The sequence below is a fragment of the Fundulus heteroclitus genome, unplaced genomic scaffold (assembly GCF_011125445.2).
Source record: "Fundulus heteroclitus isolate FHET01 unplaced genomic scaffold, MU-UCD_Fhet_4.1 scaffold_94, whole genome shotgun sequence".
Classification (NCBI taxonomy): domain Eukaryota; kingdom Metazoa; phylum Chordata; class Actinopteri; order Cyprinodontiformes; family Fundulidae; genus Fundulus; species Fundulus heteroclitus.
The window spans coordinates 468,494-491,702 of NW_023397406.1; the positions used below are offsets into that span (position 1 = coordinate 468,494).

Below are 23,209 nucleotides of genomic sequence, written 5' to 3' on the forward strand. Positions count from 1 at the left end.
ATCACTCTTCTGTATGTGCGCGCCGAGCGCTGTTTGGTGTCTGCGCACAAAGCTTGGTGGGTATGCGTGTGTTAGTCCCCCCTGAAGGGCCTCCCTGGTGAATAAGGATTATGATTAACTACGGGTGAGGCCTTTTGTGTTGCGCTGTGTGTGCTTGTGCGTGTGTATGTGTCCTAATTGAATCATAGAAGGCGGCAAAAGAATTATGACAATTATTCTAAATTAATATGAATGAGGGCCTCCGTATAAAGCAAACCAGTCCAGTCCACGCCGACCGACCGACCGACCGCTCGCCTATCAAAGCGACACGTTCAAATATTTAAAACGGCCTGCGAGAGTAAAGTATTTGGTAGGGAAATGCTGAGGTTAACTTTGTTTATAAGTCAACACCTGTAACTGTGTGTTTGTGTGTGTGTGTGTGTGTGTGCAGCCAGTGGTGAAAACAGCCATCAATCACGCTCCCATCTGCAGCGAGCCTGCCAGCTGCGCACCGCCGTGCCCATGGCAACACCAATCAACTGGTGGCAGGACAGGCGGGTGGTGTGAGCGCTCACCCGGTGTGTGTAGCTGCTCGCGTGACGCTGTCTCTGCTGGAAGCCGCTGGAGTGTCTGAGCGTGTGTGAAGGTGCCGACATTATCCGAGCGTGCAGTGTGTGTGTGTGTGTGCGTGTGTGTGTGTGTTACCGTGTTTGAAGACGCCGATGAGCAGGGACTTGTCAGCCTCCGTGTCCCACCAGTCAGCCGGGACCTCAGCGTGGAACGGCTGAGGGATCCAGATATCCAACACGCTGAGGAGGAGAAGGAGACGAAGCCACGTTATCATCAGCCGGGACGATTAATGGCTTTTTCAAGATTACAGCAGTTTTGGATTTTCCTCCAGAACAGAGAAAGTTCAGCCAAACAAACAGTTTAATTGTAGAGTGACGCATTAAAAGTCGACACAATAATTACAGGCATTAGTAAAAACGGTTCTTACACGCCGCTACATTACATTCACCATGTTGACAAATATGTAAATTACATTTGTCATTATTTAAAAACTGATTTTACATGTCTAAGATTTGTTTTTGTTACTATGAATCAGTCAGGAAGGTTTAAAGTTTTACAGTACAGCAGTTATAACAACAAAAACATCGACACATTTCTACGCTCATCTTTTACTTTTACTCAGTAAAATTCGGTGGAAAATGTTGTTATTGCAAAAGAGCACGGCTATATATCACTGCTTTAACTGGAAGTACTAATTTAAATTCATTCATAATAGCTCCAACACTTTAGCCATGGCTAAATCTTCCTGGCTTTCTATTATTATTATTATTTTTTTAAACGCATTATGAACTTCGGGGGATCTCTGACCTCTGACCAGTCAGGAAACGCTCTAATCGTCATTGGCAGGTCAAACATTACAAAAACCAGAACCAGGAAGTGGCTTCACATCTTTTTTTGGCTAGGACTAAACCGGTGTAACCATTTTTTAATAATTACATTTAATCCAAACTCATTTAAAAAGTGCTCAACATTATATATGATACATGTAGGATGTGTAAAGCCCATGCAATGCATTTCCTTTTAGTTGTTGTTGTTAAAAGCAATAAAGCTAAAATGTTACTCTACACGTCAACGAGTGCTGCATGAAAACCACGGTAAGAGAACCATTGTAGTAAAAGAGCTGCTTTAGTGGTACGCAAGACCAACATCGCTATGAACTAACCTGGGTAAGGAGTGCAGGGATGACTTACTATTGGCTTTTTTTAAAAGGCATCAAATCCATCTTCAAACCTGAGACCTGTTAACTGATACCCTTGGCGGTCAAGCTACCTACAATTAGCAGTATGTAGTAGGGCTGGGCCATATATCAATTAATTTGAACTTGCAACTCCTGAAGATTTAATTGTGGAAAAAAAATAAAAATAAAAATCAAGATTTATTAGATTTTACTTATTTCTTTTTTGCCAATGCAGGCTCCTGGGATGCCGTTAAATTTAGCACTCTATCAGTTCCGAAAGTGGAATTTGTTTTGGGTAATAGCATGCAATGTTGAATGTATGTTTGGGAAAATATATTATCAAAATGCTCCAAATTTTCTGTTAAATCTGAAAATGTAGACCCATAACATTGAGTTTGGTCTGGTGAGAAACTCCTAATTTTCTCATTAGGAATTCAAACTTTCAAAAAAGGAAATTTTAGACTGAGATAAAGAAGAGCTTAATCAAACCACTTCCTACAACCAATCAGACAATGCCATTGGATAAGGGTTTCTTTTTCCATGTTGACTTTTATCACATAAAACAACTAACTGAAAAAAGTCCACATCCTGTTGTGAAACAGTTTTAAAAATACGGGCCAACGTGGTGGAAAATTTCCTATTTACTAAGATGATACTTGTCTGAGAAGCGCTGCTCTATGAGGCCGATCAGGACCATCTGGTTTTGACCAGGCATGCAATTAAACTTTGCGCAATTACTATGTTTAGGCGTAGAAAAAACAAAAAAAAAAAAATATCCTCCATTATAGAAAGTGAATAGCATTTGCAGGCGGTTACGGAGAGAAAGGGTACGAAAGACAATGGGAGCAGAAAGACAGAGGGTGACAGGAGGAGAGAAGAAACCAGGGAAACAGTCCCTTATCTCTGCAAACAGCAGCATGCCTGGCCTTGGCAAAACGTGAGCGCCAAGACTGGCATGCTAAATCCCCCTGGCATATGTTGGCACGATGGCACCCCGTATGCTCTTGTCTGGCACGCGCTGACAAACGCACACACACACACACACACACACGCGGGTCTGTCACAGTAGCCATTGAGTGGGGGGAAGGAGGAAAAAAAAAAAAAAAAAAAGGGGAGGAGGTGGGAGAGGAACAACTTTGAGTGCACATGCTCCCCATTATAAATGCATTCACATCTGGGTGGCAGGCTAAAGGGGGGGGATGGGAGATGAGACTAAAGAGCACTGTGGAGGAAGAAAGAAATGGACAGATGGCAAGGAAAAATGTAAAGTGAGGAAGAAAAAGACAAGGAAGGAGAGGAGGGGGGGGGGTTGTTAGAAGGAGATGAAGGAAGCAAGGTGAGCGGCTCCTCCAACATTCACATCTGGACCTTTGCTCTGCAATGCCTGGTGCCATATTGGACAGGAAAAGCCTCCTAAATAGGTCAAACAGTGATAAAACCTTATTTTTTTACCCACATAGTGTGTTTTGTGTCATCAGAATGGAGAGCCTGCTGCCAAAGAGGTCAGTAGCACACACTGAAATACGCTTTAGTAATAATTCATGACTTGGTCTTAAAAACAGCTGCTTCTTGACTTCATATCATGAAGCATGTGAGCGACAGAGCGTCTCCATTAGCTTTCAAACTGCTCTTTGTGTTCTGGGAAACTCCTCTGCAGCAGAAGACGGATGCATTTTCCCCTCCAGGTAACACCAGGATGCACAGGAGTTTTAAAACTATGACGACTGGGATTTCAGGTTATGCTTGTGCGTTCTTGGCTCTTGTGAGAGATGGAGTGATATGAGACAGAGGACGGAGAGACTGCGCCGACACGAGGAATCCACCAACCTGGAGTCAGCTCCCTCCAGAATGCGCTCAGCCTGGTCTCCAATGACTTCCTGTCGCAGATAGTACAACATCCGGACTCTCAGCAAAACCCTGAAAACGGAGCAAAGAATTAGACTTGAGAAGCTGCTCTTTGCCAGATTTATTAGTGGAGCCCAGCTCCACAATTTCACAGCTAATTATCTTGCAATTAATTGAAACAAAGTGAAATAATTATACAGGGTTCATACTAGTTTTGTCAAAATTTCATAATTTTCCAGCCAATTTCTAGAGTTCAGACAGATTTTTATCAAAATTTACAAAACATGCATACACAGGCTTTCCAGGACTTTATGGCAGATTTCTAAAGAACAAAAACAACAACAAAAAAACCAAAACAAAACAAAAAAACAACAACAGAGGATGGAGACTGGCTTAGCAAGGAGACGTATTAATAATAGGGCTGGGCAATATATCTAGATTATAAAAATAGAGATTCTTTAAAAAGAGATAAGAGGAGAATATCGTTTATATCGAGATGATCTGCGTTGTGTTAGAAATAAACTTTTATGTATTCCAGTAGGTTATTTATCAGCTGATTCTCATATTTATCTACAGCTGTTTGTTAGATAAATCTGCCACAGACATTTGGGATGAAATTTGATTCAGAAATAACTTTTTGTAATTAATGTATGAAAAGAAAAACATAAATATCGATAAATATCATATATCGGCATTCAGCCTAAAACTATCAAGATATTAATTTTGGTCCATATTGCCCAGTTCTAATTAATACAGCTTCTTGTTGCTTTAAAAGTGTCTGGATACACTAATTAAATCCATACTTTACTTCCATATTTCTCTAGGACAGAGAAACACCAGAATAAACCAAAAATATTGTTTTCACATATTTCCAGCCTTCATATGAACCATATTGATGATTTCAGTGTGTTTAATAAAATACAGTTAAGATAAACCATCAAACAGCTAAAGACTTTAAAGGCCAGGCAATATTTCCCTTTGTTACTTTTTATATCTAGTTTAATATACAATAAATTCAAGGTGTATTCTGGTGAAACGCGTAGTAGGGACTTATTTCTCGACGTAATGAACTAGATTCTGCGTACTACACTTTATTTAGGCGTATCAGAGTAAAGGGGCTAAACCACGAAGCACGCCAGACATGTTTTTATTCGTAAAACCTGCAGAAAAACCACGTTTTTGCCCTTTAACATCACAAGCGTGCACCGCTTTGTGTTGGCTGACCTCTTAACATCCTGACAAGACTCACTATAGTTAGTGGCGGTAATGTGGCAGGACGTGTGAATACTTTTGCGAGGCACTGGAACGTCACAGAGCCCAGCGATGCGATGGTGTTATTCGTCACGACGCTGTGAGAAAAACGTCTTACATGCTCGACGTTTCGACACCCAGAGGGCGTTTTCCTTCTGTCTTAATTCTGAGTGTTTCGCTGTTAAACGGACGGCCGTCTTCTCTGGACACGACCTGCAGGTGCTCGGCATTGCGGATCGCTCAGAGCGGTTTCCTTCCAGAAAATAAAAAAAACGAATCTCTCCGGGCAACAGCAGCTAGTCAGATATGATCTTGTGACACTGGGAACAGCGCTCGCGATCTGGGAGATTTGCTTCACTGTAAACATTTGTCACCAGATTTGTCAGCAGCTAGTGATGGTGTTCGGAGCAAAAGGCAGAGGGGGAGAGGCGGAGGCTGAGAGCAAGAACTGAAGGGATGGAGCTGTGCTCCAAGGAAGGGAACAGAAAGTTTGGAGAGGAGCTGAGGGGGGTATGAAGACAGGCCTTTGCACCTCATTCTCAGTGTGTGTGTGTGTGTGTGTGTGTGTGTGTGTGTGTGTGTGTGTGCATCAATGGCATAACAAGTTGCAGTGTGTGTGTGTGTTTGTTGGCAGGCTGTGTGTGCTCATCCATCAATGTGCCAGGCCTGATTAGCCACACAACGCTGTGCTCCAGCCTAGCAGATGGCACCACATAATCACCCCCAAGTGTGTGTGTGTGTGTGTGTGTGTGTGTGTGTGTGTGTGTGTGTGTGTGTGTGTGTGTACGTCTTTTACCCACTTCCAACAGGTCTGCCTGCCTAGCACCTGGGCTGGCAGACAGCCAGACACACAAACATACACACAGAAACTTCTCCTTCAAGAAGGGGGGAACAAATCTTGGAACTGAATTTAGAGGGCAAGGAAGCAGATCTCCCTGACAACAGCAGAGAAAGCTGACCATAGGAGTGTGTGTGTGTGTGTGTGTGTGTGTGTGTGTGTGTGTGTGTGTGTTAGAGAGCTAAGTTTTAGACGCACACCCTGAGACCAACACATCTGCCATTTAAATCCACACCATATTCATGAAGCTAAAGCATTCTCCATCAGCCGAGTTTTACAATAACCTGAAATAACTTTTTTTAATCCTTGTTACGAGCCGATATTTAACAGAACCTTACTTGTTACAGTGATGCTTCAGGTGCCTCTTGTAGCTATCCTCCTGCAGTAGATGGTCGGGGTTGCAGGTGGCCAGCCAATCAGCTCGCGGCGTCTGAGGAGGAGGAGCAGTCATCTTCCCCTTCTTGCCCTTCCTGCCCCTTGGAACAGGGGTGGAGAGGCCTGGCGAGGCAGACGCACACAGAGGGGGGTGAGGCACAGAGGGCAGAGACGTGCAACCAGGACTATCAGCCAGTAAGCTTCAGGAACTGCTAATGAGACACTTTTTATTTATATAAAAACTATTCTGTCGTTTTTCTATGGTCAGACTATTTCTTTAGAACAGATTTTCTGCTTTGTTTTGAATCTGGGCAATAAAAAAAGATGGTCTACAAACACAATCCTGTCTGCTATGCAGCACCAATCATGATTTCTCTGGTCCATACAAGAAGTGCATCAAAGTACAAAGTATTGGCAAAAAAAGAAAAAAGAAAAGTGGATGTTCTTATTTTGACAAAATTTGAACCATATGGAAATTAATAATAATTAGCTTTTTCAGATTTTAACCTGCCAATCGGTCGGCCATTTTCAATCACCTGGCTGACGACCGCTTTATCTCGAGGTCTGATCAAACTCAAAATGCGACTCTAAGCGCTTCCCATCTAGAATAACTCTGTTGCTTGTGTTTCTAAGTTCAAATTCAAAGACAACAAAATACACTGTTGGTCTGTATGGTCTACAGAAAGATTTCCCTTTGCCGTTCCAACCCCCAGTAACCTTCCCTACAACAAACACAGTTTATACGAGGAAACCAGCGGGATGGTGCGTCTTACCAGAGTGATTGGTCAGCGTTCTGGTGGTGCCGTCTTCACTCGGGGTGATCAGGTCCCAGATGAAACTCTTGATGTTCTCGTCTCCGCGGTAATGCAGCAGACAGTAGGCCAGCAGGGCCCTGCAGATCGTTTCCACGTCTGCCTCCTTCAAGGGGCGCTTGAAGCGGCCGTGAGCGAGGATGTCGCTCCACCTGCCCCAACTACAGAGGGACGTGGAGAAACAAGCTGCCAGTCAGTGCATGTGTGCATCCCTTAATAACATTATTATTATTAACATCAGGTAGAAAACACAGAGCTTAACCAAAGGTTTTAAACTACAAAGTCATAGCTGCATGCAGTGGCAACAATTCATCTCTAGTTTTTAAACTACTCATTTTTTGTTACACTGGGAAATACGAACAATTCACTGGTTTTTAATGCAAATTACAGATTATGAGGTGATCCAAAAAATAAAGAAGAAATCCAACACATCTATGGATGGAGAAATGTTGTTACTCAGGAAGTCAGACAGTGTTGGATTCAACGTGACCCCCATCCGTCATGAATATTCACAAGAATCCAGCTGATCTGTTCTACATCAGCTCGTCTCTAAACCGGGGCTTTCTAGCAGAGCTCGGATCCCACACCGTGCATTTTACCAGACTGCTGACTTAATCATTACTGGCAGCCTAACTAGTCCCACCCAAACATCCCTCTGAGTGTGTGTTTTCATGGATCACAGCCCATCTACCCCCACTAACCAAAGACCCCACTGGCTGATGTGGATTCCTCCACTTTTCCTCTTTCATATTTTTTTCTTTTACTGCCATTTCTCAATATTCACTGAAGCATGTGAGTCGGTCCTGTTTTTTTTTTTTTTTTAGAAAATGGAGGGTGAGGGTAAGAGAAGGAGATGGACAATATAAAGAAAAAAAAAAGCCATGGCTGAGCAGAGATGACGGGGCCCGCTCAGACAGTGTGTTTTTGTGTCCCACAGCCTCGGGCCACAAGGCTAGACTGTAACAATAACAATGCTGATGTCTCACTAGCATCACTGTTCGTTCTTTTACACACACACCGAGCAAGTGAGCCATGAAAATGGAAAGGCTCACCAGATAATTAGGATCTGCAGTAAGTATGTCAGCTAGACTGTGTGTTGGACGCTGTGATATTATCCGCTGCATGAGTCTTAGTTAGGAGGATTCTCTCACGCTTTATTTTAGAGCCGCACAATAAGTCAAAATCGCTATCACAATATTAGTGTGTCCAGTATCGCCATTAATATGGACTGCTTGGACGCCACACATTTTGGAGTGTAATGCATTCCCGTTCTGCTTGTTATATTGGGCCGGTCGAATGAGACAAGCGTATAAGAAGTGCCCCAGAAATGTGGGTTCATTTTTAAAATCCACATCCTCGTTGCTCTTACATAGTTTTCTGTAACGTTGTTAATCCTAATCTAAATACACCCAGATGTGTGTAAAGAGGAAATTGTAAATTTGAGTATTTTTCTGAAAGCTAGCAGAGGGGAAATTGTCATTTTTAGGGAGATTTGGGGGAACTTCTCTGTAAAAGCCGTGTGGGGGTGAGAAACAAACATGTAAATGCAATCTACAGACCTCGCCCATGCGGTCTTGTCTGAGACCGTTTCGTGTTTTACATTAACTAAACTACGCTAGATCATCAGGGGAGGCAGTAAAATTGGCCACAAAAATTCATAAACTAACTGAATATATTATTGCAATAGCATAATTTCACAAGTAAAACTTGTGAAATTATGAAAACATCTAAGCTATATTACTTTTCTCCGCAGGTAAAAGAAAATGATCCCAAATCAAGTCATGATCGTTTTCATCAAAATCCCAAAAGGCACAATTGTTGGCACCACAAAATGCTCTTTCAAAATAAGCGTAAAGGAATCATTTATTTTATTCACACTCGACTTATTTAAGTTGATCAGCGCTTGCAGGAACTTCTAAGGAGACGTTCATCCCTTGTTCTCTTGGGTTATTAATGACACGACACAGATAGCCTCTTCTTTTAGCCAACGGCCACAACAATTAGACGCTCTCTGCAGGCACACCAGGGGTCTGGGAGCGATGCAAGCAAATAAAAGCCTACAATGCGTACATGTGGAGCTTTGTAAACTACTGGAAGCTTTACATTTGGTCAGAGGAGACCAACATTATGCCTTTTGGCACCAAACACTCTGATGAATATGTGTCACAGTGGCTGCAGACCTGTTTCCCTTCCATAAGCCCTGTGAATCGTCTTAAGAGTAAAATGGTACCATGAACACCAGGACATTATAAACAGAATAAAGGGGGCGTCTCATAGAGAACTTGCATTGGGTCATCAGCATAATCACCCAAAGCATAGACCCAAATCAGAAGAGTTGAACTATCCCAGCAGATGTAGCCTTATTTGTGCAGAAATCAGCGGTCCAGCATGTAATCAGGGCTGTGAGCCTCAGACATGAACACGTGACTGACCCGTAGACGAGCAGGTTCTTCTCCACCCTGAAGCACTCGGAGCGGGGGTAGCCCTGGGCTTTGTCTTGAGGCCGTCGTGGTTTGGAGGAAGGCTTGCTGGGCTCGTCGTCGTCGCTCTCCAGCTCAGAGAACTCGAGCATTTCATCCTCTTTTACGCTGCTGTAGTGCCGCGTCTGCTTCCTCACCCTGGGTGTGTCGATCACCAGCGTGTTCTGCGGATAAAGCCAGAAATATATCTTTTCACTCGCGAGTATCTCCTGAGCCTGGGTGTGCTTTTATTCTGGTGACGTCTCCATATCTTGTTTTATGGAGACTCCGGGTTTAATTACAGATGGCCTAAAATCCAATCAAAACATTATGCAAAGCACCTTCTGTTGTACCCCACTGGAATGACCCATTTGTAGGTTCCTTGCGCGGTCCAGGCTCCTATAACTAGTGTAAACGCTGCAAAAACATGGCATCTTCAGGAATAAATCTTGATTAATTGGATATTTGGCCCCGCTCTTCATCGCTGATATCGGGAAATTTGCCGCTTAGCTCAAACATAAACTGGCATTAATTATGTTGTCTAATGAATTACATTTTTGTTCAATTAATTAGATTTTTTTTCCCCCACTCCCTAGCAGTGCCATTAATATGTGCAAACAGGGCCGTAGTTAGTTCCACAATTATCACAGAGCTGCAGTCATTTCCATTTTAACGTCGCACAATAAGAAATCCCCAGGGAACGGCCCCGATTCACGCTCGCAGAGGTGGATTAAGTGTTTCAGTGGAGGGCCCTCAACAAGAGAAGTGAGAAATACACAGAGAAGAAAGAAAATGATATAACGGAGGAGGAGGAGGAGGGGGGGGGGGAGTAAAGCAGCAAAATAAAGACTCCTGTTAGCAGAACGAGCAGTGAGCGTGCGAGAAAGTAATGGAGGCCTTGTTTCTGTGTGTGCATGTGTGAGCACAAGCCTAAGTGATATCTCTGTAGCCTCAAGGCATCTGTGCTCTGTTAAGTGGAGCTAAGCAGCTTACTCTCCCTCGCTCGCTCGCTCGCTCAAACACACACACGAGAGCAGGGAAACATGGGTAATTAAGGAAGAGAGGAGATTCCCAACTGTCAATATTAATCTCCCTCTTCCTTTCTCTGTGTGCTTCCCTCCTGTCCTGTCTGTCTCTTCCTCCCAGGCCGTCTTTACGTGCTTCCTGCTGGTTTGAGGTGGGAGCTCTCACACATTTCCCAATGTGACCCCCCCGCTTTACCGCGGGCCGGACGAGTGCAAAGGCTGGACGCACTTCGAGTTCAACAAGGATAAAGCAGCGCTTGGACGTCCTGCTTAAGGCTGTGATGCAAAACACGGAAACAAATGGTGCACGATTAGCAGCTGCAGTGAAGACATCCAGGAGCTACTGATGAGCCAAACGCAAAGAAAAAGAGACATTGATACTTTGTTTCAATGATGAACTCTCTGGTGTTACAGAGTGTCTGCAAAGATTCTCCCTAAATATGTGACTGACGCTTGACTGATGTGCATTTCACAAAAATTCATTCATCGTTGCAGTTTAATCACATTTATTTATGTGTTTGTTTTTTTAATTATCTTTAAATAAACTATAACTTCAACCAGACAAACTCCTGAATAAGTTGCATGGAACCTCTAGTCTCTGTCACCATATTTTAAATAAAGCTTGCGAGTGAAAAACTGTTTTATTTTGAATTGGTTTTGATTATTTCCAGTTTAATCACATCATATTTACATATTTACTTTATTTTATTTATTGCTGTCATGATTTAGGTGGCACTTTATACATTTCATACTTTAAATTGCAAATCTTAGCTTAATTTTCTATTTGTATATGTATTAAAACCTCAAATCAAATTAACTGAAAAAAAATTTTTTAAAAGAAAGAAAACTAGTCAACAGATTGTTCAATAAATATTCCTACATATGCAGCTGAAATAATCTAACAATGATTATTAAACTTTTAATGTCTAATATTAACTGATTTAACAAAGCTAAATCAGTTAAACACCCCCATGATTCAGTCGTTTTTTTAGGGCAGAGCTCTATGACGCCTCAGATTTTAGGGACCAAGAAATATTTTCTAACACCCAAATGTATCTCTTTTCAGCCAGCTGACCGGTAGTGCGCAGCGGCAGGAGTAAAGAAAACCTTCAGTCCCTGCAACACTTTCACCAACATAACGAACAAGCCGACGCAGTCGTACCCGGCCGTTGATGGCGTCCATGTCCAGCTCGGCTTTCTTGGCCCATTTCTGCCAGAAGTCTGGGTCCTCCAGAGAAATGTCTGTCCGGTTTCCTGTTGCAACAAAACTGGCCTGCAGGCAGACGGAAACATGCTTGTGTAATTATGGCTTTGCTCGCAGAATGAACCGCCACTATGTGAAAGGAAGCAAATTCAAGCGCTTTTCACCTTGGCAAAAGTGGAGCCCTTGCCCTCAGATTCGATGGTGATGGTGTGGGTCCGTCTCTGGAGGATCTGGTCGATGTCCTCCTCGCAGAATTTCGAGCCTTCGTCTTCTTCGTCCATCAACGCTCCATAGGCACCTTTTCTCAGTAGGTCCTCTATCTCCTTCTTGGATAATTGTTGGACCTGGGCAGAAAGTCAGAATTATTTCCCTGGTTTTTTTTAGAAAGGTTCCAAGAGAATAACCCAAACAGGGCCAGAAAACGCGGCAGAGTAAATTAGGGAGAGTCTGGACATTGGACATCTTGGCTCTGATACTCAGCGTGTGAGAGGATCTGGTGGGACTCACCCCACTGTTTGCATTCTCTCGGCCGCTCATGCTCTGGAGGACGGCCTTATCGAGCCCAAGCTTCAAACTGGCCTTGTCAAACATCTCCCTCTCGTAGCTGTTCCTGGTGATCAGACGGTAGATCTTCACAGACTTGGACTGGCCGATACGATGACATCTGGCCTGAGCCTGGTGGAGCAGACGTTTAGAGACATTTTTACAGGGAGCAATTGCTTTGTCATGCCGTTTCCAGCGTATTCAGCTCAACACTGGAAACTATATCATCCTGATGGACGGACAAAGAATTTGGATGGATTACTGGGGGGGGGGGAATGGATAAATAAACAGATGTGTTAATGGATTAATAAATGAATGACTGGATAAATGGAGGGACAAGCATAACTTGAAAGAACAGCTTCTTCAAATAGAAATATTCTTCATGCAGAGTTTTCTCATCCATACCCATTCATGTCTAGAAAACATCTCAATCAGCCTTTTTCCACACTTTCCTTGCTGCATAGGAACCCTGTGCTAAACACAGGGTGTTTGCTCTTTTTCCAAATTAAAATTCCAGACTTTTTCAAAACTGATATTTTTTTCCCCCAAGACCTTAACTTTATGTACTTGTATACTTGTGTGCCTACTGCCTACTTCATTGGTTGAGATTGCACAAACTGTTTATTAGAAATGTTAATTTTTATAGGCTAGTATTCAATGAACAAATGCATTATTCACAGTAAATTATGCTTTTACTGATGAATACGTTTCAAAACATGAAAATCACAAGTACATGAATTTCACATCAAACAAGTGTTTGATTCCATTAGGCTAATACAGTACGTGACCAGTTAGTAAAATTATAGTTTTATAGCCTACCTTCCTATTTCTCATTTCACAATGCCTTTGAGCATACTGTAAAATTCTACCATACATTTTTTTCCATACTTTATTAAGACTTTCACACAAAATTCAAGACTTTTCAAGGTCTGGAAAACAGTGTTTCAAAATTCCAGACTTTCAAGACTTGCGCAAGCACCCTGTAAACAATAAGCAGAAGAGAGAAAAGCCTGGAGGCGGCAGCATGGAGTACGGACCTGCAGGTCATTCTGGGGGTTCCAGTCAGAGTCAAAGATGATGCACGTGTCCGCTGCCGTTAAGTTGATGCCCAGCCCACCGGCTCTGGTGCAGAGCAGGAAGACGAAACGGTCCGAGTCCGGTCTGGAGAACCTGTCGATGGCAGCCTGTCGCAGGTTACCCCGAACCCGGCCGTCTATTCGCTCATATGGGTAGCTGTGGGAAAAGATGGAATCACATTGAATAAGTTGGTATAAAAACCAAAATGAGCTTAGACAGGAACTCTGCCCAGGAATCTGTCACAGTTTCAGCTTCACTGACGTTAATAAAGGGACTGTAAAATTAGCCATAGTGTAATGTTGGCCCCAATCAAGTAACATTTAGAAAAAGCAAGTCTCTGCTCAACCCGCACGTTGTTACTGACAGTTCTGGCTTTACCAGAAAGACAACCTGCAGGATGCAATCCATCCGCATCAAGCACAAAGTTGCACGCTTCTGTTTCTGTGGTATTCATTCTCCTACTTAGCAGAACAAGTAAAAAAAAATTAATTTCCTTTTGTTCCTTCTACAGTTTAAAGGACCACAGCACCATTATCAAAAGCCCGGGTAACAACGAGGAAAGCTGCATCAAACCAGCGAGGAGACGGATGCTTGAACCGCGTTTGGCTCGGCCCTCACCGTCTCTGGATGAGGTAGTCCTCCAGGATGTCCAGGCAGCGCACCATCTGACTGAAGATCAGAACCCGGTGTCCTCCGGCTTTTAGTTTGGGCAGCAGCTTGTCGATGAGCACCAGCTTCCCCGCTGCCTGGATCATAGCTTGGAGGGCCATTTCAGGCACGTCAATCCTGCCGCCGTGGGAATCCCTAAACTCCTCGATGATCTTCTCCTCGGCTCCTGCGGAGCAGACAGGAAAGACGATCCCTAAATGGGCCTTCTGCACCGATTTACAGCGAGATTAATAATCCACCGTGGAGGAAGAGAGTATGCACCATTTATGAGGTAAGGGTGGTTGCAGCATTTCCTCAACTCCATCATGGTGTTCAGCAGGTTGGGCACACTGGCTGATCCACTTCCTCCTGAACCTCCTTTGGACAGGAAGGAGAAATTTTTCTCCAGAATGGCCCGGTAGTATTTCTTCTGGATGTTGGTCAACTCCACCTAACAACAGAAAAACACATAAAATGATTTGGTTTCTTCACTTGAGGACACTTTCTAATAGGAGGAAGGCCCCTGGATGCTCAGGATTATGACGGTAGGTCCTCTACCTCAATAATGGTCTCCTCTTTGGGGGCTAGGTTCTTCTCCACGTCCTCCTTCAGTCTTCTAAGCATCATGGGCTTCAGGATGCCTTGAAGTTTCTGGACCTGATATACACAGAGAGCAATGTTACAACCAGGCAATCTATGGCAAAGTTGAAGAGGTTTTCCTCACGGTTAGCGCCCATCACCTGTTCTTCAGTCTTCAAGTCTCCAAATTCAGTCATGAAAGTCTGTTCAGATGGGAATCGCTCCGGCTCCAGGAAGTTGAGCAAGCTGAAGAGCTCCTCCACTGTGTTCTGCAGAGGAGTTCCTGTCAACAAGACTTTGTGCTCCTGGAGGACAAAGCCGAGAAAGGAAGTACCGATTTAGCATTTCTAAAATTAAAAGCAGGATGCGTCTACAGGAGCTGAAATACTGAAAAGATGGAAAGAGAGATTATGGCAAAGCCGAGACACTGGCCCCATTAGAAACCAGCCTTCCGCTTCCTAACTCGTCTCCCGCCGCTCAGCTGCAAAAAGCACGTCCACTCACCATATCCATCATTTTCAGTCCCTCCAGCAGCTTGCAGTTTCGGTTTTTGAGGCGGTGGGCTTCGTCGATCACGACGCAGCGCCACGGGATGCTGCGCAGCTCCGGACAGTCGGCCAGAATCATCTCAAAGGTTGTAATGACAGCATGGAAGCGATACACGCCTTTTATTATCTTACCCTGGAGCGATGCACAAAGAGAACAATAATGAGGGGCGCTGAGAAGAATAAGTACTATTCATTAATTATTGATTTCTGAAATACGGTCCCGCAGCAGCCAGACTCAACAAGTAAAAGCCACGAAATGCAGCGAAGCCGACACTTCTGTGAGCGACACTTGGAAAAAAATCTGCCTAAATATTTTATACAATATAAACTGACTGAAGTCCTTTCAGTCTACAGATAAAGGCTTTTTCCCTCCTTATGCCACACCTGCTGCCCGGTTATCACCACCGCTGACCCCTCCTGCATTACATCTTTTTAAATAGGATGATCAGTGCCTTGCTAAAGGGCATCCATTGAACCGTTTCACACATTTATCACGTTACAACCACAAACTCTGATGCATCAGATTTTATGTGACAGACCAATGCAAAGTAATGCATAACTGCAGCTTGCAAACATTTCTAAATCTTAGAATCTGAACATGCATTTTACTTCAGTCACTCTGAAGTAAAATGGTTCAACACTGTGTTGAACCACCTTTCAATGCAGTTACTCCGTCATTTTTGGACGTTTTACCACTTCCTTTTTTTTGCAAACTACCTTAAGCTCAGTCAGACAGGATGGAGAACATCTGGGAACATAAATGTTCAACTGGATTTAGGAGTGGCCTTTGACTAGGCCAGTCTACCAAAGGAACATGCTCTAATCCGAACCGTTGCCTTGCAGCTCTGGCTCTATGCTTAGGGTCGCTGTTTGAATCGAGGGCGAACTTCCAGCAGTTTAAGGGGTATAAATAATTTTGGTTTGCCACCAATGCCTGCAGAAGAGCGGTCAACGGGCTTTTGGGGAAGGATGTAAAATCTTTATACTTCTCCTTCTCCATTTCAGGCATAAAGTTGAGACGTTAGACTGTAAATAGTGTGAAATCTCTGCCTATTTCTATTAATAGAAAAACCTAAACTAACAGCGTTGGTGGTTTTGATTCCACAGCTTCCTTTTTTAAAGCCAGGACGACCAGTTTGCCCTTTACTGATAGCAAGAGAGCCCTTCATTTTGATCAGATTCATGATTTTACAAAATGGCCCATTCATAGTGGAGTCTGCAAAAGGCTTGTTTGCATAGAAATGTCGTTTGTGTCTCCGGTCTGTGGAGGATACAGCGGACGGGAGAAAAGAACAGAAGGTGCCGTCTTCATGACCTCGAGGATTACCCCAGGCTGGATTAGAACAAGCAGCCCGCAAGCGCACTGCTACTACAGCTTATTTTCTTCAGGGACTCGCTGTGGCGAAGGTTATACTGGGAGATGTTTGCAGCATTGTACGGTGAGAGCTTACGGTATAACAGCTTACAGCTACATGGCTGTAAAGAGCTTTAGTGGCCATCCCTGTTCATCCTCGGCCAGCTCAATATTTCCCTACACTGAGGGGGGGGGGGGGTTCAGATCTGCTGACCATTTCATGCAAAACCGTGTTTGTGATAGGCCTCCTGCACGTCCCATTTCTCACAAGGACAGTTACATGAAAAAAATATTCAAATGTCACGGCTAGAAATATCTGATACCTCTTTAAAAGGACAGGTATTATTTCATATCCAGAAAACCTAAAAAAGTTAGCGCTTTTGACATTTGGTATGTATTCAAGCTGTACATTTAAAGCAGATCATCTTAAACTGACTTATTTGATAAAAATGGAGTCTTTAAGGTCCCACTTTACCATATATTGATAATAAGTTGACATCCTGCTGTAAAACAACAGGAATATGTAGGAGAACGTGAGGCTGCCTTGGCACAAAGTAGAGGAAAAGAACACCTTTAATAGCTCAGCCAACCACATGTGGTGATAAAAACTGTGACACATTGTTTTTATTTTAAATTACTTATTGACAGGTGCGGTACTACAGTGTCGTAATCGTTCATGTGTAAAAAAAACAACCAAATTCCTGTATAAAGAGGGAGATTTTCAGCTACTTCTATTCACTACCCCCCATGTTTTACCCAACTCACTAATATCTAGCATTCTTCTGACGGTTTCATATCTATTCAGCGTTTCTCACCTTCCAAAGTGGAAATTATTATAACCATCAGTCCAAATACAACGCAAAAGGAAAACTTGTGGAAAACCCCTTTCACTGATTTACAATTTTTTTTTTTAAATCTAAGATGCAAATTGAAGATAAAGCGCCAAGAATACAAAAAAAAAAAAAATCCCCGGCATGTTCCTCAATTCTTAAGCTGTAGTCCATAATGAGCATCCTCCACTCCAACCCTAAACGGTTGTGTTTTTACCTGTGCGTCTCTGTAGTACATCTCGTAGGCCTGGATGGTTTTCCTGCTGGCCTGGCTGCCGTGGTAGACCACCACGTTCAGCTCCGTCCAGGTCCTGAACTCCCTCTCCCAGTTGGGGATGGTGGAGAGAGGGGCGATGATCAGGAACGGGCCCTCGATGTCCTTCAAGTAGATCTCAAACAGGAATGTAATGGACTGGATGGTCTTTCCGAGCCCCATCTCGTCCGCCAGTATACAGTTGCGTCTGTGAGGACAGACGACGACGATGATGATGATGTGGACGAGGTGACAGTGGGAAACATGGATTTTAAATTATTTGGTTAGTAGCACTAAACTGTATAAAATCTCTTGCTTTCATCTTGGGTGCTCTGTGTACATCGAGGCCCTGATGGTAAATTCCAGCATTTTTGTTAAGACTGCCCTTCATAAAACAAAAGATTTTCCATTGTGGTTCATCAAAGCCAATTTTCCAGTAGAGTTAGCCAGTTTGTTTTTCACGGCAGTGATCTAATGCAAAAGACACGTGGGACACCTTGGAAAATACTTGGTAATGTATCTCTGGAAAAGTCTGTCTTCCTCTGCAGTTTGACCATATTTCTTTAAATGTGTGTCAGATAATCCAGAAAATCCAACCGTGGTATTCACTTTGGAAACAGACGATCCGACTCAAGCACACCACTTATAATCTTTAATTTAATTCATCTGAGTGTGCTCGCCTAAAGACTCTTAACATACGATTGGAGCATATATTTGGCACGTGGACGGCGCCAGTGGGGAAACTTAAAAACAGCAGGATCGAACGGAGCCCCTTAATGGGAACTTTAATGCCCACTTAAGACGACTTTAATGAAGTGGCGTTTTAAGGCACAGGACAGAGCACCAGTTAGGAGCTACGTCTGGGATAACACAATAAATGGGGACTTACGAGTTGTACCAGTTGAAAGTCAGCCAGTTGAGGCCTTCGAGCTGGTATTCCCTGAGTGCGTTGCCATTCCCGTATTCTCTGGAGCTCTCCAGCTTTTTCCAGTCGGCTGCAGAAGGCCGATCCTTGACACAAGTAGAAATGATAGACGGTCGTTAAATCACAGAGAGGCTCCCCTCTGAGTTATCAGGGACAGGGCTGCTGAAGTTGGGGCTGCAGGGTTTAAACCTGGCTTTCAAGCTCAGACTTTCCCCTTTAATAAGCTTCTTCACAAACTTACAGTGCTTTCAGACGTGATTTACAAATTACCTCCATCCAAGCCACTCAGGTGTTACTTTAGGATGCTTTTATTTGCGTCACAATCTTAAATATACAGGAAACTGTAATTTTTTTGTCTTCATTGTTCGATGCAGGGTTCCTACAGCATAAGGCAAGTTAAATTCAAGACTTTTTAATGCCACTTGAAATAAAAAGTTAAGACCAACTTCACGATAAACAAGATAAACCTGGTTGCGACAACTTCACCCAAATGTTTATTTTAACATAAACCATTACTTTCTGGCCCAGTAGACATGTTTAAATTTTTTTTAAAAACATTCCATATAGGAAGAAAGCTAAAAAACACAAATTACAGATATATTTTTAACAACTACTGAACTGAATTCACAAACATTGTTTTGTTCCCTACTAAAATAAACTATAAATCAGTTTTAAAAACCACAACATAACCAGTGGCAACTCTTTTTCGCAGCTATGGTCCGGCCGCAACAGTTTTTATTGGTTCCGCTATCGGGACAGAAACAACAATGGTTACATTGAGCTGTTCGGTAATTTTAAAAAATTATAATTGTGTCAATTATTTCACTGTTTGGTAAGGATTACAAAAATAAAATCCTATTGGTATGGTAACAATTTTAAGACCTAAGAATGACTGATTTAAGACATTTTAATGCCAATTAAGGCCTCAGTTTTATATTACAGAATTCAATGCCTTTTAAGACCTTTTAAGGATCTGCAGGAACCCGGTCTTTCAGGGCGATCAGCAATGCAGACTAAATCGCTTTATGTTCAGCTGCAGCAGGGTGGCAGGGGGCTCATTCGGTTCCGAGTCTGAGAGACGGAGACATATGATCCAGAACGTCGACACGGACAGAAAAATGAGCTGTAAGCTTATCAAATGCCGACAGCGCACAACTAAGCTTTTGGAGTATTTTTGCCACAACAATCGCAGGAAACCACAAGCTTTGTGTCACAAGAACGGGCCTCGATTAAGCTAGAAGGTTGAGAAATTTGTAGCTAAAGTTCAACCAGATGATTTTATGGTTTCTTAGCTTGGAGACAGAAGAATCCTCTTTCCATGTCAGCGGAGTGGGAATTTATCTGAGGAGAGTTGAATCCCCTTTAAAAACCCATTTATAAACACAAATTTCAAGTATTTCTATAGATGCCAGTGCTTCAAATTTCAAAGTAATATTACAGACATTAAGGACTTATGTCAGATGTCCCTTTTCTTATCAGACTCTAAAAATGGAACCTAAAAAAAACAAAAAAAACAAAGACAGGTGGACCGAGTGATGGGTGGATGTGGAACGATGTTGGGGGGGAAAAGTGTTTAAGATCGATGGATAAAGAGAAGATGGAGAGGGATTATCGACCTATGGATGCCTAAATTAATGCCTGGATGTGGAATATATTAGGGAATAGAGTCAGGAAATGCAATTATAGTTACACAATACACTTTAATATTCTTCCATAATGATCCAGACCTGGAAAATACTTTAAATTCCCAATTGCTCCAGGTCTTTTTTTTTTTTTTATTGTAAAGGAAGCCTGTTTTAAGTTCATTTGGCCTGTTTCTCCATGGGTTGCAGCTTTGTTTCAGCTATCTTAGAGCAGCAGAGTCTAAAACTGCTCCTTAGGGGAAAGTGAACGTCTGCTGCAATCGTGGCACCGCTGCCTTCTGACAATAACTAGAGGTTAAATAAATTCCCTTCCTGGAGCTGCCGCTGCGTGATGGAGCTTTTCTAATATCTTCCTTAAGGGGAAAACAGACAGACAGTCGTTGAAAAGATGGACCCGGGGAAAGAAAGAGTGATGGAGGAATAGACCATAGCCAGCCGGCTCCCTCTGTTAAGCATTAAACATACTGTTAGTGGTTTGGCCCGGCCACAGGAGCAGGGCGTGTGTTCCTCAGCGTGTGTGTCGGGAGTGTAAGACCACAAGAACGTGGCCCTGTGGAAACCAGTTAAAGGAGCTGTAAATCTGGACGGGGCAGCAGGCCAACACACACAGAAACGCCTACTGGGAGGAGGAGGAGGAGGAGGAGGATGGGAGGCGGACAGCAGCCAAGGAGCGTCTGCAGACGCATACTCACCACTCTCTTAGTGTTGGGTTCTCGTGCGACGATGCGTTCGTATTCGTCTATCTTAGATTGGTCGATGTCTGCCTTCAGCTCCCAGGTGGCGTCTTCATAAGGCAAACTGCACCATTTCACCAAATATAAGGTGACGATCTAGGCACAGAAGGACAGGTTGGGTAAACTCATCTTTGGGGTGATGGAGGAGAAGGGACGGGCGGAGTTTGAAGCTATGACCGAGAGCAAATCACCTCTCCGTTTTCATCTGTGCTCTCAGAAACATCCAGGACCCGGTCCACCTCCACATAGTCTGGATTAAAAGGCTCGTCGTCCATCTGCAAGAGAAGAGGAGCGGTATGCTGTAATTAACAATGAACAGTGATTTCACCTCTACGGAGGAGCAAAAAGACAAAATGCAGAACATCGCATGAACATCGTTGTTTGTTAAACAACCATTTCAGACAACTGAATTAACCTTTGGGTGCAGATGGTTTCCAGCAGTAAAAGATGAGGAAGGGAAAGCTTTCCAGCCAATTACCTCAGTGATGAAGTTGTTGAGTAGCTGCTTGGCTTTGAACCTCTTTATCTTCTGGTGTATCCTCTTGTCCTTCTCCAGCTCCTCCAGCTCCGACCAGCGACAGTGCAGGTACGAACTGGAACCAAACAAACACTTCAGCTCGCTTCGCTCAACGCAGGAAAACGCCACAGGCACCAAAGCAGTGCCGCATCTGCAACGTTCACTTCTCTTCAGGTGGGGTCTGTAATTCTGTCAAGTGTTAAGAAACTCTGACCAAAATGGTTGAGCGTAAACACAGACAATTGCAGACGATACCTCTGGACAGCACTTAGGTCTAGTTGACAAGTATGAGGATCAAGTTAATCATTTGTAGAGTGATTTGATTAGCTGCAACAAAGTTCTACTATTAAACTGATAGAACAGCGACTGTTTTATAAGCCCTGTTGAGATGATCTGGCATTTAAATTTGGTACTTAAACACGTTCTGGTGTAATTTCTGAAGGGAGGAAGGGGGGCGTCGTGCTGCTAGCGCAGGAAGTGACAGCGCTGTAACAGTCGAAATATGAAAGGGTGTGTTTGACTTTGTGGCTCGAAGGCGTGAAGCTCTGGTGACAGACGTTCTCTGCAACCAGTCGCCTGCAGGTTTCAGGAGGACAGGTATTGGATTTAAACAGTTTTAAGGAAACACAACCTGTTGATTGGGTCCTATTCTAGGTCTCATTTGTGTACGCGATCATTATGGGATTTATATAGGGGCAGAGGCATCATCTGATGTGCAGATTTCCAGTATCAAGGTTTATGAGAGAGCAAGATTTTCTGTCACACTATTCATGTGGGTTAAAGTTTCTAACGCCTTCTTTGTAAAAACATGTATAAAAATACATGTTTACATCAGCAAAGGGGGGGAATAAGTGGGTATAGACAATGGATGCAGGTAGATTACATTGTACTAATCTAAATATGTTCTGTTATTAGCAGTGGCAATTACAGTGGCTTTTCTGTTCTCAATTAAAAACACAAAAGTTTTATTTACATACAGTGAAACTATTGTAGCTTTGCACAAAGTTAGACTATGAAGCTGATCCACGCTTGTGATGTGACAAGCTGATGTCATTTTAAAGCGGGCCGAACGGTGAGGAAAAAAATATATAACGCTAATGAAGAAGGCCATTTTATTTGACAAGCCGGGATTATGCACAACAGTTTCAATAGAAACGACAGGATCAAATTTAACACAGGTTGGATGGTTTCACAATTTGAAGTTCCAATATATTGATCATTTTTGGCCATTCTGTGATAAATGGCAGAAAAACTTTGAGGGTTCTTAAAGTTTTTAGCCATCAAACCACAAACAGGAGAGGAAGAGACTGAGAACCCTGAGATTCAAACGTTAATGTGTTGATTTTTTCTAATTGCAAGTACAGCATTTTATCTGTTGTAACGTTTACAGTATAAACATGCTTTAAACATTACCCTTATTTTATGTAGTTTGACTTCTGAAGGAGATCAAGTCCCCACACTACCTTTTAACTTTGATATTTTTATTTTTGTGTGCATTTCTGGTGTGCAGCTTTAATCTTAGCCATGCGGCAGCCTTGACACAAAAGACCTGCATGACAGGAATATCATGCATTTAGCAATACGATGGGAAGCAGACACTGCGCTGCTACCACTCGTGCTATCGAGTTAGAATAGATCTGAAAGCGAAATAAGAGCGATTGCGGCATAAAGAAAATTGAATACGGCTTTTCAGGCAGAATATACTGAGCTTTTCACACTAATAGATCAATGGACACCCTGGCGAGTGTGTAGAGAATGGGTCTAAAAAAAGAGGAATCCCTGCTGTGAAAGACAAAAGCAGTAGAGAGCTGAGGGGGGGAGAAAAAAAAAAAACCCTGGCTACAACTTACAAGCCCTTGAACTTGACGTAGAACTCCTCCACCTCCACTTCCTCACCCGACTCCAGCTGAAAAGGGGAGGAAAAAAAAAAAGGTTAATAATCAGAGAAAATATAGCAGCAGGGCAGTGAAAGAGCAGAAGTGGCTCGTCATTGTTATACAACATGCGGTTAAAAACGGTGAAG

General features: G+C 43.1%; 1 protein-coding gene across 1 annotated transcript in view; it reads right to left on the minus strand.

Annotated features, from left to right (window-relative positions):
* Positions 1–23,209, minus strand: part of chd7 (chromodomain helicase DNA binding protein 7) — a 92,886-nt gene that overhangs the window by 12,735 nt on the left and 56,942 nt on the right. The window contains exons 8-27 of the mRNA XM_012882796.3: positions 23,037–23,092; positions 21,148–21,262; positions 20,861–20,944; positions 20,628–20,765; positions 18,257–18,378; positions 17,332–17,575; positions 14,887–15,063; positions 14,544–14,687; positions 14,362–14,460; positions 14,086–14,254; positions 13,774–13,990; positions 13,116–13,311; positions 12,043–12,210; positions 11,700–11,879; positions 11,494–11,604; positions 9,280–9,491; positions 6,809–7,008; positions 5,999–6,158; positions 3,554–3,643; positions 685–788 (exon numbers count right to left, since the gene is read on the minus strand). Of these exons, the coding sequence (XP_012738250.2) occupies positions 685–788; positions 3,554–3,643; positions 5,999–6,158; positions 6,809–7,008; positions 9,280–9,491; positions 11,494–11,604; positions 11,700–11,879; positions 12,043–12,210; positions 13,116–13,311; positions 13,774–13,990; positions 14,086–14,254; positions 14,362–14,460; positions 14,544–14,687; positions 14,887–15,063; positions 17,332–17,575; positions 18,257–18,378; positions 20,628–20,765; positions 20,861–20,944; positions 21,148–21,262; positions 23,037–23,092 (2,986 nt within the window). The remainder of the gene's footprint in view (positions 1–684; positions 789–3,553; positions 3,644–5,998; positions 6,159–6,808; positions 7,009–9,279; positions 9,492–11,493; positions 11,605–11,699; positions 11,880–12,042; positions 12,211–13,115; positions 13,312–13,773; positions 13,991–14,085; positions 14,255–14,361; positions 14,461–14,543; positions 14,688–14,886; positions 15,064–17,331; positions 17,576–18,256; positions 18,379–20,627; positions 20,766–20,860; positions 20,945–21,147; positions 21,263–23,036; positions 23,093–23,209) is intronic.